Source organism: Pempheris klunzingeri, chromosome 23 (assembly GCF_042242105.1).
Source record: "Pempheris klunzingeri isolate RE-2024b chromosome 23, fPemKlu1.hap1, whole genome shotgun sequence".
Lineage (NCBI taxonomy): Eukaryota > Metazoa > Chordata > Actinopteri > Acropomatiformes > Pempheridae > Pempheris > Pempheris klunzingeri.
In genome coordinates, this window is record NC_092034.1 from 2,013,382 (window position 1) to 2,030,051 (window position 16,670).

At 42.4% G+C, this 16,670-nt stretch overlaps 2 protein-coding genes across 2 annotated transcripts; both read left to right on the forward strand.

Moving 5' to 3' along the window:
- Window positions 1-2,356: 2,356 nt before the first annotated feature.
- Window positions 2,357-8,364, forward strand: LOC139223207 (endothelin receptor type B-like). The gene is made up of 7 exons (XM_070855180.1): window positions 2,357-2,965; window positions 3,345-3,472; window positions 3,734-3,932; window positions 5,363-5,515; window positions 5,593-5,726; window positions 6,672-6,780; window positions 7,892-8,364. Exons 1-7 carry the CDS (start codon window positions 2,357-2,359, stop codon window positions 7,988-7,990), a joined length of 1,431 nt encoding a protein of 476 aa, XP_070711281.1. The 3' UTR covers window positions 7,991-8,364.
- Window positions 8,365-10,381: 2,017 nt separating this feature from the next.
- On the forward strand, window positions 10,382-15,545 carry LOC139222942 (transmembrane protein 184C-like). Its single transcript, XM_070854853.1, has 11 exons — window positions 10,382-10,498; window positions 10,594-10,724; window positions 11,579-11,615; window positions 11,894-12,099; window positions 12,305-12,379; window positions 13,235-13,328; window positions 13,619-13,731; window positions 14,121-14,220; window positions 14,317-14,394; window positions 14,996-15,089; window positions 15,271-15,545. The coding sequence occupies exons 1-11, from the start codon at window positions 10,382-10,384 to the stop codon at window positions 15,537-15,539; spliced, it is 1,314 nt and encodes a 437-aa protein (XP_070710954.1). The 3' UTR covers window positions 15,540-15,545.
- Window positions 15,546-16,670: the final 1,125 nt, after the last annotated feature.

Sequence of the window (16,670 nt, forward strand, 5' to 3'; positions counted from 1 at the left end):
TCAAAGTGTGCGGAGGTCAAACGCACAACTTTGACTCCTGCGTAAAAGCAAAAGTGAAGCTTAACTTCTGAAACTAAAGTGACCAAAACCAGCATCTTTTTTTAAACCCAACCACGTAGTTTTTGTGCCTTAATCCATCCACATGATATTATTTCTTTGCCTACACCTAACCAAACTGCAACCATCGCCTGAAATCTTTCTCAGCCAGCTTTATTTTAAAGCTGTTGTTCAGCACCTTTAAGTTTAACAGAGTTTTGACAGACAAAGAAAAAGCAGGAAACTCAGAAGGCAGAAATATATCAACAGAAACCCAAACAGAGAGGTCGCCTTCTTCTTTGCTATTATTGGTGCTGTATTTTGTGTGTAGTGCAGAGTCTGTGTGTGTGTGTGTGTGTGTCAGAGAGACCTTCTTATCTGCCTGCATGGTTCAAGTCACGTAGAGCCTTCATCTGTTTATCTCTGGGTTAACTGTAACAAACAAACAGTGCACACACACACACGCACACACACACACACACACACACCAGCAGCCCACACATCTCCACTGACACTCAGTGACTTCTTTAATTTTACAAATTAAAATGATAGATTTAGTGTCGACGTCAAGAGAACCTGTCTTTCTGTTTGCACAGTTTAAAGTGTGTTTTGTTCTGTTTGTATAAAATGGTGGATTACAAGAACTTCTCATGTACTAAAAACCACATTATACATCTCAGAGGAACAAAGCTTTGAATGACAGCAGCAGTCAATGTTTTTATAACAACAGTAGACTTAATGTGTGATGTGAACCCCCCCTGAGCAAACACCCCCTTAGTATTTTATTTTATAACTGAACAAAGTTTTATTCTTTTACAAATCTAACTTTTTATTTGTAAGAGGAAGTGTCATTATTTCCCGTCACGTGGTCTCACTTTAAAAGCAGACCTCACTGTTTACCGACTGTTTCTGCTGCTCAAAACAAGCCAAAAAACACATATTGCACCTTTTTTGATAACAGAATGTGTGAAATGTATGATCATTTATTTATTTTCTGTGTCATTTGTACCCATTTTTTATTTTTCTGACGTCTAAAAGTTCAGAACGGTTTCTACACAACGTGTTCAGAGAGTAATTAAGTGGGAACCTTCCTTAGATGTGTTGCATGAACGGTTGAACTGCAAAGAAACAAATGTGTGTAAACCAGACGGAATAAAGAAAGGAAAATGTTTTCAGTAATAAACTGAGTCTGGAGTCACGTTCAAACGCTTCAATAAAGTCGGATTTGTTGTTCGAATCCACTAATAAATTTAACTGCTCCAATTTCCACAACATGGTTTCATAAACGTGCTCTTAAATGGGAAAAGTTCAGAGTCACTTCATGTCAGAGTGTTTATGAGATGTTCCACTGTAAGGAAGAGTTCAAGAAGAAGGGGGGAGGAAGGAGGGGAGACAAAGGAGGGAGGGAGGGGAGGAAAGAGGAGGAGAGAGAGGGGAGAGAAAGTGTGCAGTGACAGCTGATGAAAGATACAGGAGATACTGGAGGAAGGAGGGAAGGAGACGAGGAGAGAAAAGGGAGGGACTGTAGTAGTAGTGGGGGCGTGCGAGCATTTACAGCCATCAGAGAGAGAGAGAGAGAGAGAGAGAGAGAGAAAACTGAGCTCCATCAGTTCGTCTTCATCAGTTTTCCCTTCACTCACTTCTTCTTCTCCTCTTGTTTCCACTGGAGCAAAGAGCTTTTAAGGATTTAATTTAACTAAAAACCACAGAAGAAGACAGAAAAACACAAACAGGTGAGGATTTTAAGAAGTTTTTTTCTTTCCTTGTCGAGATGAAACTTTGAATTTGCATCAGATTTTTTTATTTTGTTCCTCTTTATGTTTAAAAAGAGCCACAACAGTGTTTATTGAACTGACATTAATAGATAGTTGAAACCATCAATGTAAAAGGTCGACTTCAGTCCACATTCGATGTGGTTTGTGGACGACGGCTCACAGACAAGAGACAGACTCAACCTGATTAGAACCTGGAACCCTCTTGCTGTGAGGCCACGGTGCTAATCACCGCACCACCATCTCAAAATAACATGTGTTCCATGATTGTGGTGAGTTGTGGTGTTTCATTCTCATCTTGCTCTCCAGGATCCCGGATCACTTTCTCTTCTCTGGCCCAGTCGACTTCAAGTGCCTCTAGAACCAGGAAAGGTTCCGGAACTGATTCCGGAACACACTTGAGTAACAAGACCTGGTCCTAAACTGGGTTCTAGAATCATTGTCGGTTCTAGAATCTGTTCTTCAGCAAGTTCTGGAAACGCAGCAGGTTCCAAAGTTCGCTGTAGGATTTCAGAGGGTTCGGTTCAGGAGTCACAGCAGGGCCCATGATGGCTTCAGGAAAGGGTTCTCCGTCCGTGCCCGGGATGTTTACCGTGCTGCTGCTTGTCTGGTGTTTGGAGTTCGTTGATCCGGTTTGTTGCCTCAGAAACGCTTCGTCTGAGTCGTCCCCGTCAGATCCAGTGATGCCAGACCTGCCTGATTTGCGTGGCACCGACCCTCCTCTTGGACTGGCGCAGGACCGTCTTATCCAGGCCTCGGAGAGAGAGCTGCATCTGGTGCAAGAAACCATGAACAAGCCCCCGCCCTCTCTGGAAAAAGGAAGGTCAAAGCACAGCAAGCTGCGGCACAAACATGAAAGAAAACCTCCATCCCATCCCTCCTTGTCCACGTCCTCGAACGTCTCCCAGGCAGTTCAGGTGCGCCCGGTGTCGCCGCCCAGCTGCGTCCACGGCACGTCGATCAAAACAGCCTTCAAGTACATCAACACGGTGATATCCTGCGTGATCTTTGCTGTGGGGATCATTGGAAACGCCACCCTGCTCAGGATTATCTACCAAAATAAAAGCATGAGGAACGGGCCCAATGCTCTGATAGCCAGCCTGGCCCTGGGAGACCTGATATACATCGCCATCGACATACCAATCAACGTCTACAAGGTACGGCGCATTAGCATGTTGCTACTCGTGTTTACACTGACGGTTTTGGGTTCTTGGTCACTTTCTCACAACCTTTTCTGTTTTTCTGATGCGAATTTGCAATGAAATTTCAAATAATGACACCGTAATCTTTAACCAGCTGCACATACTTTAGTTTTGCCTCCCCGGTAAACACAGGAGCAGCAATGCATTGTGGGTGTGGTAGCTGTGTGTGTTGTGTGTCTCAGTCAGGAGGTTGAGTGTTACACAGATAACAGCACTAAAATATCCCACTGACCAAGATAACACACAAATACACACAGAGACTGTGACATTAGGTTAATGCTTTGTTGGTGGTGTGTGTGTGTGTGTGTGTGTGTGTGTGTGTGTGTGTGTGTAGCTCCTGGCGATGCGGTGGCCGTTCGCCGACAGTGTGTTCGGCCTCTTCCTCTGTAAGCTGTTTCCTTTCCTGCAGAAGACATCAGTGGGCATCACCGTCCTCAACCTGTGTGCTCTGAGCGTGGACAGGTGACACACACACACACACACACTCACACACACACACACACACACACACACACACACACACACACACACACACACACACACACACACACACACACACTAAGTGCTGTAGGTAGGTAGCTTTACACCTGTTTATGGCCTTTATGCTAACAGGTTGCTTATTTTTACTGTGCAGACATGAAGAACAAACCATTATTTTTCAATTAGGAACAAATTAGAAGTCACTTCCTCACCTCACCTCACCTCACCTTCCCTTGTGCCCAGGTATCGTGCGGTGGCGTCCTGGTCGCGGGTGCAGGGCACAGGTCTTCCCACGGTGACTGCGGTGGAGATCGTGGTGATCTGGCTGCTGTCCATGGTGCTGGCCGTGCCGGAGGCCATCGGCTTCGACATGGTCACCTTCGACTACAAGAACGTCACCATGACGACCTGCATGCTGCAGCCCAAGTCGCCCTTCATGACTGTAAGTGTGTGTGTGTGTGTGTGTGTGTGTGTGTGTGTACGTCAGTGTGTTGATAGCTTCTGTAAACCACATCCTCCCTCACGAAAACAGTTTTCCTTCAGGACTAAAATATGATTCAGTGTTTTAATATTAAAACACAGCAGAACCCGTTATGGTGTGAACTGAGAACCTTTGGAGAACATCTCTGGTGGACTGAAGGATGAATATATTAGGGTGTCAGAGGGTCTGTAGACACACTGAGGACACATATTTACATTGAAATATAAATAAATATAAATATATAATAATTTTGCTGATGTAGGACCTTTAATAACTTTCTCAGAATCATCACATTGGTAACATTTTGCGGAGCCTTCTCTGGTTAATGTATAACTTAGTGTAAGTCTGCTCTGAATTCTGAATTCTGAATGAAGTTGATGATGAAGTAACATAACTTAATAGGTCATGGGTAAAAGCACAGAGTCGAGTGGGGGGGGTTTGATCCCGACTCGTCTGCATGATGAAGGGTCTCTGTGGGGAAAATAAACGGACTCTTTGGTCCACGTCCATGAACTCTTTGTTTTTGTGTTTCAGGGCGAGGTCTCTTTAACTCGCATCGTTTAGAGCATCATTTCCTGTTTACATCTCCAGGTCGCGACTGGGACTAAACACAGCCTGCCCGGGCACTCAGAACTGGACCTGGGTCAGCTGACCTGCTGAATGGTCTCTTCAGATCAATTCAGCTGGAGTCAGTAAAGACTTATCAGTGTTCCAGTCGGCCAAAAGATAGAATCAACAAAGACGACGATCTAGTGGTTCTAGTGGCTAAAGGTTGTTCTAAAATGATAAACTGTGCAAGAATCATCTAGTGGTTCCAACCTGCTCTTTAAGGTTTTAGGCCCGGTCCGTTACAGAGGTCCTGGGAGGTCAGAGGGTTTGTAAAACCGTACGACGGTGCCACAGTTAGTCAGGCTTCTAGAACGTTTTGAGGATTCTAGAATGTTGACAATAAGTTTTACATTGTTAAACGATACAAAAGAATGTGTGAGGGTTCTAGAATTTTGCCAGAATTCCGTGTGAACGTCAATATTAGTTCTGGATCGCGGTGGGGCTCTAGTTCCAGGACGGAGAAGGAAAACACTGACTTTCACTCATGAGCAAATGTCATGATGGTTCTTTTAGAGGATTTTGGAGAATTACAAAATGTTCTAAGGATTCTCTACATCCTGGTTCTAAAGAAACCTAGGGAATCAATGAAATCAAAAAATAAATCAATGAATAAAAAAGCAAAAAGACATAAAAGGAGATGTTCTCTTTAGATTTACTCCTTTCAAATGTTCAAACGAGTGTTTTTGAGATTGTGGATTTTCTGACGTTTCTGCAGAAACTTTTAAAGAAGTTCTAAAAAGTCTGGACAGGTTTTTTATGCTCCACCTTTCTCCACGTTCCAGTTCTACCGGGATGCGAAGGACTGGTGGCTGTTTGGCTTCTACTTCTGCGTACCTCTGGCCTGCACGGCTGTTTTCTACGGCCTGATGACCTGCGAGATGCTCCGACACCAGAAAGGAAGCCTGAGGATCGCACTGAGTGAACACCTGAAGCAGGTAAACACACACACACACACACACATGCTTCAGTTTCTACACACCAGGCGTCCTCTAAGGCGAGTGTGTCTCCACAGCGAAGAGAAGTTGCCAAAGCGGTGTTCTGCCTGGTGGTGATCTTTGCTCTCTGCTGGTTTCCGCTCCACCTGAGTCGCCTGCTGAAGAGAACCGTCTACCAATCCCACGATGCACATCGCTGCGAACTGTTAAAGTAGGTGTACAAACACACACACACACACACACACACACACACACATATACTTATACTTCTTCCTTTGTGAGGACCGTCCTTATCATTAATGCCCCTCACCCTAACCTTAACTAAACACCTAATGCCTTTCTTAAGCTCTTATTTCTTACCATTTTACGATGTTGGTTGTTTTTGGCCCCACATTTTACTATCTTACTTATTCCCCTGTATCCACCATTATGTTCTTTTGATTCATCTCACGGCACGTAGAAAAGATCTTTTTCTATAGCAACATCTTATATTCTATATTTACAGTATCTATAATAGACATTTCATATTTAGGACTAAGTTAAGTTAGGATTAAGTTCATCCCATATTGGCAGTGCCCAGGTTATTCCTATATTTTAACCAAAGAGGGCACTTATAAACCATTTTTATACTAAAAACACTGTCTCCTTAAGCTTTAACCCAAACCTACTTCTAACCTTAAAAGTCTGAAACCTAAAACAGCCCTTTGAAGTTGTGAGCACTGACCAAAATGTCCCCACTTTCCAAAGATGTCCTCACCTGTCCTTGCTATGGTCCTCACTATGTAGCAAAGACAAGAAGACACACACAGTCACAGAACAGATACCTGGTTGTCGTATTCACTCTTTATTTCTGCCTCTCTGGTGCAGTTTTAGGCCGTGAACTCGTCCTTTCGTGCAGTTTTTTTAAGCATTTCAAACCCTCGTGGATCAGCTGGAAAACGGACTCTACAAACATCATCATTGGGCCCATTGGGTCCCATGATGCATTGCTGTAGATGAAAAGATATAAAGTAGTTAAAACCTAAAACATCTACAGCAGTAAAATACAACATGAACACGTGAATGCAGCAGAAACACTGACGGGAACATTTTACTACTTTAAGTGCTGTCACTGACTTAAAGGCTGATGTCACACGTTCTTCTTCTGTGGTCGCAGTTTCTTGTTGGTGCTCGACTACTTCAGCATCAACATGGCGACCATCAACTCCTGCATCAATCCCATAATCCTCTTCTTTGTCTCCAAGAAGTTCAAAAACTGCTTCAAGGTAAAGACATTGCTGTGTGTGTGTGTGTGTGTGTGTGTGTGTGTGTGTGTGTGTGTGTGTGTGTGTGTGTGTTGATGTCCAAACTGTGGGTCGCTGCCTCTGTTTAAGTCAGAGTGACATGACAGTGAGGTCACAGGGTCGGAGGGCGTGAGACGTAGATAAGCACAGGGAGGTCGTGACCTTTGATGGAAGACTTGTGGGAAGTGACCAGCGACATGTCCACTTAAAGGGGCAGTCCACCAACTTTACACAGAGAGGTCACGAGACGTCCGCCTGCTTTCCAAAACAATCTGAGGGAGCTTTTTATTTATTTATTTATCTATTTAGTTAGTTAGTTAGTTTTATTTACGACTTTAGTTTATTTATTTAGTTTTATATATTTAATTAATTATTCAGTTAATTAGTCAATAGTATTTATTCAGTTTTACTTATTTCTTTTTTCTTTTATTTAGTTAGTTGTATTTATTTATTTATTTATTTATTCATGTTCTCGTTTCTCTCTCCATATTTTAAACGTATTGTAAAACTTTTTACTTGCATGAATTCAGAAAAGCTCTTCTAGTTATCGCCAGCACATTTGACCTTTTTGGTGTTTTCTGAAATGTGTGTCTGAGCCACTGAAACTTCATTTCCCATAATGCAACATTTAGCATCACTATGACATCATCAGGGTCTCAGACTTTATTTAAGCTTCCCCAGAAACAGAAACTCATTTATTCTATATGAATACGACTATTTTGGTCCGATATGGAATATTTTTTTCAAACTGGTTTAAGAAAGAAACTTTATATTTTTTTATGATATGAAAAAAACCTCTTTATTTTATATAGAAAATAGTTGTACAAGTGTAAATGGTCAAAAAGGATGATGTTTAATGATAAAAACTGATGATAAAAACAACTCCCCGTCCCCCCTCAGTGTCAGCAGATGAAGCCCAGAACAGAGTTGATTTAATCATCAGTTAAGTAGAACGAAGTGTCGACTTGAGCTAAAACAGATCTGCAGCTGCAGTTTTAACCTCCTTCAGCTTTATGTTGATGCAGCGCTAAATCGCTGGAGTCCCCCTTTAATCAACCTCTGTCTCCCCCCTCTCCCCCCTCTCTCTCTCCAGTCCTGTCTGTGTTGCTGGTGTTATTCTGGCTCTCTCTCCAACAGTATGATGCCTCTCCACCACGGGACGAGCCTGCAGTACAAACACACTGACCACTGAGGGCGTTCGCCTGCAAGCGCACCACCAGCAGCACCACCAAGAGACTGTGACTGTGTGTGAAACAACAGATAACCACTATACGCGCTTATGTTTAATGCTTTTAACCTTTTCATAGTGTATTTATTCAGTTTAAATATCATATTTTATGACTAATTACTGTACGATGATACATTCCACACTATAAAGGCATGAAAATAGCCACGTGGTGTGTTTACTGTCCTGTTTTTATGTGTAAAATATTCCAGTGTAACTTCATCTGTGCAGAAATAAAACATGTCTGGCGTCTAAAGGCGCACTAGCGGCACCTAGAGGCCGGATGTGTCATTATGTCCCACACAATATGAACAAGCTGATGAGGATTCAGCAGCATCACAGCAAACCTCACTGACAGCTGCAGTTTATGTGTGTTTTTCTTTTTTACATTAAATTATAAATTTGTATTGATCAATAAACCTATATTCTCAAAGCTCTCACAAACATCTGTCCAGGTGTGTGTGTGTTAAACATCTGCTTTGATTCAGTGAACTGAGGCTGACGCAAGACGCCAGTTTGTATAATGATGAACAAAGTTAATAGAAGTCGTCCTGAAGGGGATTACGAATGTGTGAAACAAATTTCATGTCAATCTGTCAAGATATAGACAGACAGACATATAATATAATCTGTAGTTCCTATAATCTAATATACAAATAATATAATCTATTATTATACATATTGCATATTTTATCTATGTTTTTATGTGTTTGTGTCTTATTCTATCCTATTTTTTGATATAACTATGTGTGAAATAGAGTTATGATGATTTTACCTAACAGAAGAAGCGTCTAGATGTGGTTATAGTGCAGGTGTCACCTAAAGGCCTCTGTAATGTAAAATGTATGTATTTATTTACACTGAAATGAAGCTGTTCTCTTTATTTAGCTGCTATTTTTAGACCTGAAGGAATAAAACAAAAAATCAATAAAAATATAATAAATTAATAATATTAAATAATTGCTTAAATAAAGCATTAGTAAATAAATAAAAATAGATTAAATAAATAAATAAAAATGGATTAAATAAATAAAAAATATAAATAAAACAATTAATGAATAAATAGATAAAAATAAATAACCAAACAAACAAATAAATCCATTCTAAAATAAACTCTTAAATTAGGATAATTAAATGTTTGGGGTGAACGCTGCTTCCTCTCCAGCCACGTGACTGAAGGAGAGAGGGATGCCTCCCCGTCACGTGGGAGCGTAAACACGGGAAACAGGAGGACGGAGGCGGACATCAGCTGCAGCCTGAATCCTGGGAGGGCTGCCACGGACCGAGGGACACTCTGATCGATCGGAGAGCATCGCTGATCGGATCGGAGCTGATCGATCAGCTGAGCGGAGGTTTGGGCGGAGGAGAGATGCGTTGCCTGGTAACAGAAGCAGGACCGAGGAGGAAAACAGGCCAGCCGTCAGTCTGAGTGAACATCTTCATCCTCAGCGGACCAAATCCTTCAATATTTAATGTCAGTTCATCATTTTATCAGGTGTTTTATTCCTTTAATGACCTGTTCTGTCTGTAAAAATGTTTTTTTTTATCCAAAAATACACTAATATCTCTGTAATGTCGCTCTGTGATCACTAGTGGGACGTAAACAGTGACCTCATTGCATGTTAACATAGTTATGTGCTGACATTAAATGTTTAATGGCATTTTAACGTCCATGACACTGCAGTTTTTACACAGTACGTCCCTCTGATGCCTCAATTATTATTTAAACACGATAAAAACACTGTTTCATGTGTTTTTATTACTTAAAATTGCTTAAATAATGGAAATATTTGACACAATTTGAGAGAAAACATAAGGGGGAGAGGGTAGTTGGTTAATTGTTGCTGTATGACAACAATGTGCAATCATGGAAAGTACTAAAAAATGTTTTTTTTTTCTAATTTTCTCTCTAAAAATCAGTTTTTATTGAAAACCACACTAAACAAATCCAACAGTGAAATAAATGTAATATATTTTTATGTTTTAATCTTGATTTTAATCATTTGGCGAATTGGATTTCGCTCTAAATTCAGTATGTTGTTTCCTCCAAGCACCATAAACAAAACACACTAATATAAATTAAATTAGCTGAAGCTCCAAGGGGGGTTTAAATTATGGATTTAAAAAACATTTTAAGTCATTTTTCGGTGCCGTGAAGCTCATTCACATGTAAATATTTCTAGTTTGACAAAAATACAAAAAAAAAGCAAATGTTTGACTCGATCCGTCATCATATTTTGGGTTGTGTGTATATATTATTAACGATTTCACAATGAACTGGTTACCTGACCCGTCCTCCAGGTGTGCCCTGCGGTCCAGGATGTGCCTGTAGTCAGCGCTGAGGGTGAAGCCGCCGTCATGCCGTGTTCGTGTGCAGAGTGGAGGAGGTGGATCCGCCCGCTGGTGCTGGTGCTCTACGCCCTCCTGCTGGTGGCCGTGGTGCCGCTCTGCATCTGGGAGCTGCAGAAAGACAAGGTGCCCCCTCCTCCTCCACCTCCACCTCCTCCTCCACCACCTTCATCCCCTCTCACCTCCTTTAGGGTGACGACTCTGAACATCTCTCTCTCCAGGTCGGGACTCACAGCAAAGCCTGGTTCATCGCCGGCGTGTTCGTCTTCCTGACCATCCCGATATCGCTGTGGGGGATCCTGCAGCACATCGTGCACTACACCCAGCCGGAGCTGCAGAGGCCGATCATCAGGTTCACACACCTCTGACTCCAACCACCTCTGAACAGCTTGCTGCTTGTTAAATGTCTTCTCTGTGTAACCGGGGGGTTTCGGTGTCGGGTTGGTTAGACAGGAAGCTCATCTCAGCCAACCAGAAGCGGCCGAGCACGTATGACTTCACTGTAGGGGATGTAGTTTAAAGGAAGGCAAGGAGACTCCATCATTCACAGTCCACATCAAGCCGAGCACAGTCCAAATGCTCGGATGTGTTCTTGCTCCGCCCATTTTACCCAGGATGCATCAGGTGGTGACTTGTCTGGACAAAGCACATCTTAGGTTTTAATTTTGGAAACACTACGATTGTTGTGTAGTTTTTGAGACTTTCATGCGACTTAGTTAACTCACATATTCATCATTAGCAGTTTTCAGTTTGGTTAGGTTTAGGAAAAGATGACGGTTTGGGTTAAAATAAGGAGTCAAACACAAAATAAACTCTCTACAACATACACCTGGGTGAGAATAGCAGTAGTGGGTGTTAGCTTTGGTTGCTGCAACTTTAAGCTAGCAGTGATCCTTAAAACAACTATTTTCAAGTTCCAGTTCGTTGAAATCAACAAGTTGTCGTAGATGTTCTATCAAAAACAATTATAAGATGGATTACAGCTGTAAAATGGGCTAAAATAAAATAAACTTCATAAAAGAGGAGAGAAGAAGGGAGCGAGAGGGGTTTATAGTAGGAACCACAGAGGAAGAAACAAAGGAGGAAGAGCAATAGAAATAGATGTACCACATGAAGTGTACATTTAATTATTATTTATTTTCTTATTTTCTATTAAAACAACACTTTCTTCTTCTTCTTCTCTTCTTCTCTGTCTTTCTCCACCAGAATACTATGGATGGTGCCCATCTACAGTCTGGACAGTGTGAGTCATAATAACACACACAGTCATCTGACCGCTCTATTACATTACGTTGCCATGGCAGCGAACCTTAATTGGAGACGATGGGACAGTGTCACAAGACCAGAGGGCATTAAACACACACGCACTACAGTGTTAGCTCTACAGTCGAAACAATCATTCTCCGTTTCACGTTTCCTCTCTTTGCTTTACGCTCCATCGTCTCTGCATGTAAAAATAACAACCCTCCTCCCCCTCTCTCCCCCTCTCTCCCCCTCTCTCCTCCTCGCCCTCCCGTGCAGTGGCTCGCTCTGCGGTATCCCGGCCTCGCCATCTACGTGGACACGTGCAGGGAGTGCTACGAGGCCTACGTCATCTACAACTTCCTGATCTTCCTGCTGAACTTCCTCAGTAACCAGTACCCCAGCCTGGTGCTCATGCTGGAGGTCCAGCAGCAGCAGCCTCACCTGCCCCCGCTCTGCTGCTGCCCGCCGTGGCCCATGGGAGAGTAAGGCCGGACACGTATTCGCGTTCATGTGCATCAGGCGGATGTGCAGCATTAATTTGTGATGTAGCACACAACCAATGTTACAACAACACATGAGGAAGCCATCTTGTGCCTGTTAATCCTTAGATTAGATTAATTAGTAGAGCAGGACAGGTGTGGGGTCACTGGATGGATCTTAAAGTGTGTCTCTGCCTCTCTCCGTCAGGGTGCTGCTCTTCAGGTGTAAGCTGGGAGTCCTCCAGTACACCGTGGTCAGACCCGTAACCACGGTGATAGCACTGTAAGTCCCCCTCCGTTACCACGGTGACAGCTATCACAGTGTCTTACCTACAGGACAGTTCCCACGGTAACCACAGGGACCGCTGTATCAGTGTTAATGGTGCCGAACGAGCGACAACACTGTCATTTTCTTACTGTAACCACGGTGACAACACTGTGTATTTCCCACTGTAACCATCATTATAACAGTGTAAGTTTCTCTTGGTAACTACAGTAGATTTTTCACTGTAACCATGGCGACAACACTGCTGATTTTTTACTACAGCCATGGTGACAACACTCTGTTGTAACTTACTTATTGTAACTATGGTGACACACCACTGTAGATTTGTCACTGTAACCATGGTGACAGCACTTGTTGATTTCTTACCATAGCCACCGTGACAACACTCTGAATTTTGAACTGTAACCATGGCAACACCATTGTATGTTTCCTACTGTAGCCATGGTGACGGCACTGCAAGTTTCTCGCTGTGCCAGAGTGACACCTCTTAGATTTTCCCCACCTGTAACCATGGTGATACTACTGTAATTTTCCTGTAGAGGACCTAAGAGCATTGTGAGTGGTTTTCTGTAACCATGGTGATAGTGTTTCACGCTGTGCTGTGTGGAACAGGCAACCGTGGTTTTAACACTGTAGCCATGGTAACAGCCGTGTTAGTACTTTAGTCACACCAACTGTCCCAGAGTAGACAACAGCGGCTCTGACTGGAGGGTCAAAGGTCAGGAGTAGGGTTCGTCTTTTTCATTGATCTGTTTAAAGGCGGCAAAATGACAAATCATGTATCAATCAATCAAGTATTCAAGGAGCTGAGTGTTTACGGTGTGATCGGAGTGTTTCCCTCTCTGTCTGCAGGATCTGTCAGCTCTGTGGGGTTTACGATGAAGCCAACTTCAGCTTCAGGAACGCCTGGTCCTACCTGGTCATAATCAATAACATCTCACAGCTGGTGAAGACACACACACACACACACACTGCAGCCACTCACTATACTTGTGAGGACCCCTGTAGTCATAAAGTACAGTCCTGAGCCCTCTGGCCTAAACCCGGTTCTACACCAAACCCTTGAACCTCCTCTTTTAACAACCCTTTGAAGAACTATCTTACATTGGAGTTTCCTTAGCTGTCTGTACCATTTGACATCCTGCACATGTTTCTGGTTCCTTATAGGATGTCTGACAACACCACATGCTGTAACTCACACATTTCACATCTCTCTTTCTCATTCCCTCCCTCCAGTTTGCCATGTACTGCCTGGTGTTGCTGTACCGAGCCCTCAAAGAAGAGCTGACTCCCATCAGGCCCGTGGGCAAGTTCCTCTGCGTCAAACTGGTGGTGTTCGTCTCCTTCTGGTGAGAATCTGCTTTTCTCTGTTTTGTATCTTTGTAAATTGAAATTGTGGCCGCTTTCTTTTTCACTATTTTCTCATATTTTATAACCTGAACAGGTAGTCAATAATGTAAGTAGTTGCCAGTTGTGGCCAGTGGTTGAAGAAGTATTCACATCCTTTATGTAAGTAAAAGTAAAAAGAACTGAACTCTTTTATGGGTTGCGAATTCCTCCACCCATAAAGAAACACGTCATCCTTCAGTACAATATTTGTCTCTGTGATTAAAAGTAGTAGAAGTGTAAAGTTGCATAAAAAGGAAATACTAAAGTAAAATATATGTGCCTAAGATTTGTACTAAACTACAGTACTTGAGTAAATGTACTGAGTTGCGAGCGTCCTCTCTCTTTTCAGGCAGGCTGTTTTTATAGCTTTCCTGGTGAAGGTCGGCGTGATCTCTGACAAACACACGTGGGACTGGGACAGCGTGGAGGCCGTGGCCACTGGCCTGCAGGTGCAGCATACTTAAAAAAACAAATCAATATCTGTATTGATATTTCTCCCTCACTGTCATGTGATCTTTGACGTTTGATTTGTTTAATTGATACAGGACTTCATCATCTGCATAGAGATGTTCCTGGCTGCCATCGCTCACCACTACACCTTCACCTACAAACCATATGTACAGGTAATCTATCTATCTATCTATCTATCTATCTATCTATCTATCTATCTATCTATCTATCTATCTATCTATCTATCTATCAGTAGAAATAGATACTCAGTGACATGAGAAAAGCATAATCAAAAGCCAGTAATTCTCTATCAACTATGGAAAAACATTATCTGATACTTAATATAGTCTGATTATTCTTCTTTTATACATTTTCTTAAACTGAAAGATATTCATACAACCCCTTAAATCAACCTCTAGAGAATTCCACAGTTTGATGCCGACCACTGACGCACAAGTCTGCTTTAAGCTAGCTAAAATTTCTGGAAATACTCTGTTTTTTGCCCTGCACATAACTAATAATCAACTCAATCAACTCTGTAAGATTCAATAGTCCTTCAATAGTCTTCATGAATAGTTCTTCCCACTCTTTCCTGTAATATAAACGATGGCTTTATGTTGCTCATACTTTGCTTCACTCAGGACAGCGTTATTCTTAGAAATCTTATATGCTATATGATATTTCCATTTGAGTTTGTCATCCATTACCATCCACCAAAAAAAATCTAAATTCAGACACTTTATCTCATATTCACGTCTCATTCGTCCTCTCCAGGAAGCAGAGGAGGGGTCGTGTTTCGACAGCTTTCTGGCCATGTGGGATTTCTCTGACATCCGAGCTGACGTCACCGAGCAGGTCCGCCATGTTGGTGAGTGTCTCAGATTATTGATTACTGAATATTAATAGTAGGAAATGTGTGCAGACAATTAGTTTGTTTTTTGTGTTTACAGTGTTTTTATTTATCTATCTGCTAAATTTTGAGGATGTTAATCTGGACCCACAGTGCTTGAAGTACTAATAATAATAATAATACCTGACCCCCCCCTCAGGTCGCACTTTCCTGGGTCGCCCCAACAAGATGTACTTTGGTACAGTAGCTCAACCCGAACACACCGAGCACACCGGCCTCCTCACGGCGAGCTCCCAGGACCCCGTCGCCGTGGCAGCCACATCGATGCCCTCCTCCCCCACCTCGAGCGGGCGGTATCAGGGCCTCGGCCACACCCCCGCCCCGCACTCCATCTCCGCCCCTGCAGGGTTCACGTCCTCGTCCTGGGAGGACGACAGCGACGGCTCCCCTCCTGGGGGGGGCACATAACCAGGGGCGGGAGCTTTACTCTTTTTCCGGCCTTGTTCCGATGTGCTTCATGGCCGTGGACAAAAAAAAATCTCTGTGTCAAAGTCAGATTAAAAACGTAAACGTGGACTTTTGTCTCCATATTTGTGAAAAGGGGCTGATTCAGGGTTGGATTTTACGAGGACTAAGAAAAGAAAGCAGAGACGGGACTGTGATGAAAAAGCCATGTTTGCTGACAGATGTCTTTTTGAATAAATATAAGCTTTAGTTTTCAATGTTCGAGATCTGCACAGCATATAAGGGCCAGTGTGGGTAAAGGGGGAAAAACTCTGAATTTACAACTATAATGTTTATAGCAATGATTTTACCACTACAATGATAATATGGTATAAATTCACAAGGAAAAACTCACAAATTAGGAGAATAAACTCCAATATTTTCTGAGATTAAATTTGCAAAATTACAAGAAAACAACTCACAAATGACAAAAAATTGAATATTCTCTGCAGTAATAAAGTCACAAATGTGTGAGAAAGAAGAACAGTGAGCAACATGGCTGCACAAGTAAAGAACTGAGTGTGAGAGTTTTTTCTCAGATTATGACCCTTAATACATTGGCCCTGATAAACTGTCGTAGAAATTTGTATTTTGATGTCAAACGATGTCATTTTGATAAATGTCTCTGTGACTGTTGAGAGGAAAGAATATTTAATGTCTTCAGCAGATTGTTGGTTTTACGGTGCAGAAGTGTCCTTCAGCTGGATTTAACTATTAGTTCCAATTCATATTAAATGAACGTGCCATAATCTCATCACTAAAAACTGTGCTGCTGTCGCTCCAAAAACAGGACGAGAGCCGAGCAGGGCAACAGAAAAACAACTACAGAGCGCCTGAAGGACTTCCTGGACCGAGCGGCGGCCTCCTGGACTCATATTCACACAACAGCGTCTCTGCATGGACCATTAAAATGTCTTTGAAGGAGCTAAAAACAAACAAAATAAAATCCTTTTATCAGGGAGTCAGACTGTACAAATGCTCTTAACATCATCCTGTAATCTACAACAGAAAAAATGTAAATCTGTCATTTGTCTCAAAATCAAAAACGGTTTCTTAGTGATTCCTTTGATCGTCTTTCCTTTTGGATCGAAGAAT